We start from the raw sequence: 1,934 nt of genomic DNA on the forward strand, positions 1-1,934 counted from the left end.
CATTTTCAAATTCTCCTCCATGATCACTTCTAATTTTCGAAATCATAAAACCTTTTTCATTTTGAATTCTTTTTGAAAAGCTAATAAAATATTTTAAAGCTTCATTCTTATGAGATAAAAATAAAACCCAAGTAAATCTTAAAAAATCATCAACTATAACAAAGGCATAATGTTTTCCACTTAGACTTGTAACTCTAGTAGGTCCAAAAAGGTCCATATGTAATAATTGCAAAGGTCTAGAAGTAGAAACCATTTTCTTTGGTTTGAAAGAAGACTTAGTTTCTTTACCCATTTGACAAGCATCACAAACTTTATATTTTTCAAAGTTTAATTCTGGAAGATCTCTAACAAGGGATTTCTTAGAAATATTTGAAATTAAATGCATGCTAGCATGACCTAACCTTCTATGCCATAACCACGAATCATCATGCCATGCAGATAAACATTTATTTTCTACTATAGGACAATCTAATTGATCAATAGTATAAACATTTTTATCTCTATTTCCTACAAACAGAACTTTTCCATCACATGCATTTTCTATTGTATAATTTTTATCATTAAAAATTACTCTATATCCTTTATCACATAATTGACTAATACTTAATAAATCATGCTTTAAACCATCAACCAAAAAAACATTTTCAATAAGAAAATTCGAACCGTTACTAATATTACCTTTGCCAACAATCTTACCCTTTTTATTGTCACTGAAGGTAACGTATCCTCCATCTTTCTTTTCTAGGTATGCGAATTTTGTGTGGTCCCCAGTCATATGTTTTGAACATCCACTGTCCAAGTACTACTTATTCTTTACGGATCTCAAACATACCTCATCATTGTCGTCGTCATCGTCTCCAAAAGCCATAACGCATAGATTTGCTACTTCTTCCTCGCTTTTAGATTCACTTTCATCGCTTTCGTCCCATGTAGCTTTCATGGCCTTCTTGTTCTTCTTTGAAATAGCTTTTCTTTTCTTCTTTGAAATAGCTTTTCTTTGAGGACAGTCCCACTTCACGTGTCCGGGCTTTTTGCATTCATAATAGATGATTGTATCTCTGTTGCTCTTTTCTCCTTTGCCTTCTTGATTGTTGACTTTCTTTGAGAAGTTCCTTTTCCTAAAATGCATTTTGAACTTCTTGGTCAAGTAAGCGAACTCTTCATCATTTAGTTCAGCTTCAGTTTCAGAGTCCTCTTGGACTTGAGTGGACTTTAATGCTAGGCTCTTCTTCTTTTTGACATCTTCTTCCACATTGGCCTTCATGATTATCTCATGTGTCATGAGAGATCTAACGAGCTCCTCCAGTGGAAGTTTTGAGAGGTCTTTTGCTTATTGGATCGCCGTCACCTTAGCTTCCCAACTCTTAGACAATGATCTAAGAATTTTTCTCACATTTTCAGAGGTGGTATAAGATTTTCCTAATCCCTTCAAAGCATTAACAATATTAGTGAACCTAGTAAATATTTCAGATATAGTTTCATTTGCATCCATTTTAAATAATTCATAATTATGAATTAGCATGCTAATCTTTGACTCTTTAACTTGATTAGTTCCTTCATAAGTTACTTCAAGCATATCCCAAATTTCTTTAGCAGAATTACATGCAGAGACTCGATTAAACTCATCAGGACATAAAGCACAAAACAGACAGTTCATGGCTTTAGCATTAATAGAAAACTTCTTTTTATCTTCATCATTAAACTATTTTTCTTCCTTAGGAATATCTTTATTATCAACTATCTTAGTAGGAATTAAAGGATCATTGGAAACAATTTCCCATAGATTATAGTCAATAGAAATCAAATAAATTCTCATCCTAGTGTTCCACCATGCATAATGATTTCCATCAAACAAAGGTGGCCTAGTGGTAGATTGACCTTCACCATACCCATTTATTCCCGTAGTTGCCATAAGCTCGAACAATTAAGTTTTT

General features: G+C 32.8%; 1 protein-coding gene across 1 annotated transcript in view; it reads right to left on the reverse strand.

The window, feature by feature from the left end:
- The window catches only part of LOC120076181, a 6,768-nt gene extending 5,504 nt beyond the window's left edge, over positions 1–1,264 (reverse strand). Inside the window, exon 1 of the mRNA XM_039029947.1 lies at positions 833–1,264. Within this exon, the coding sequence (XP_038885875.1) occupies positions 833–1,264 (432 nt within the window). The remainder of the gene's footprint in view (positions 1–832) is intronic.
- Positions 1,265–1,934: the final 670 nt, after the last annotated feature.

This window comes from Benincasa hispida, chromosome 4 (genome assembly GCF_009727055.1).
Source record: "Benincasa hispida cultivar B227 chromosome 4, ASM972705v1, whole genome shotgun sequence".
Lineage (NCBI taxonomy): Eukaryota > Viridiplantae > Streptophyta > Magnoliopsida > Cucurbitales > Cucurbitaceae > Benincasa > Benincasa hispida.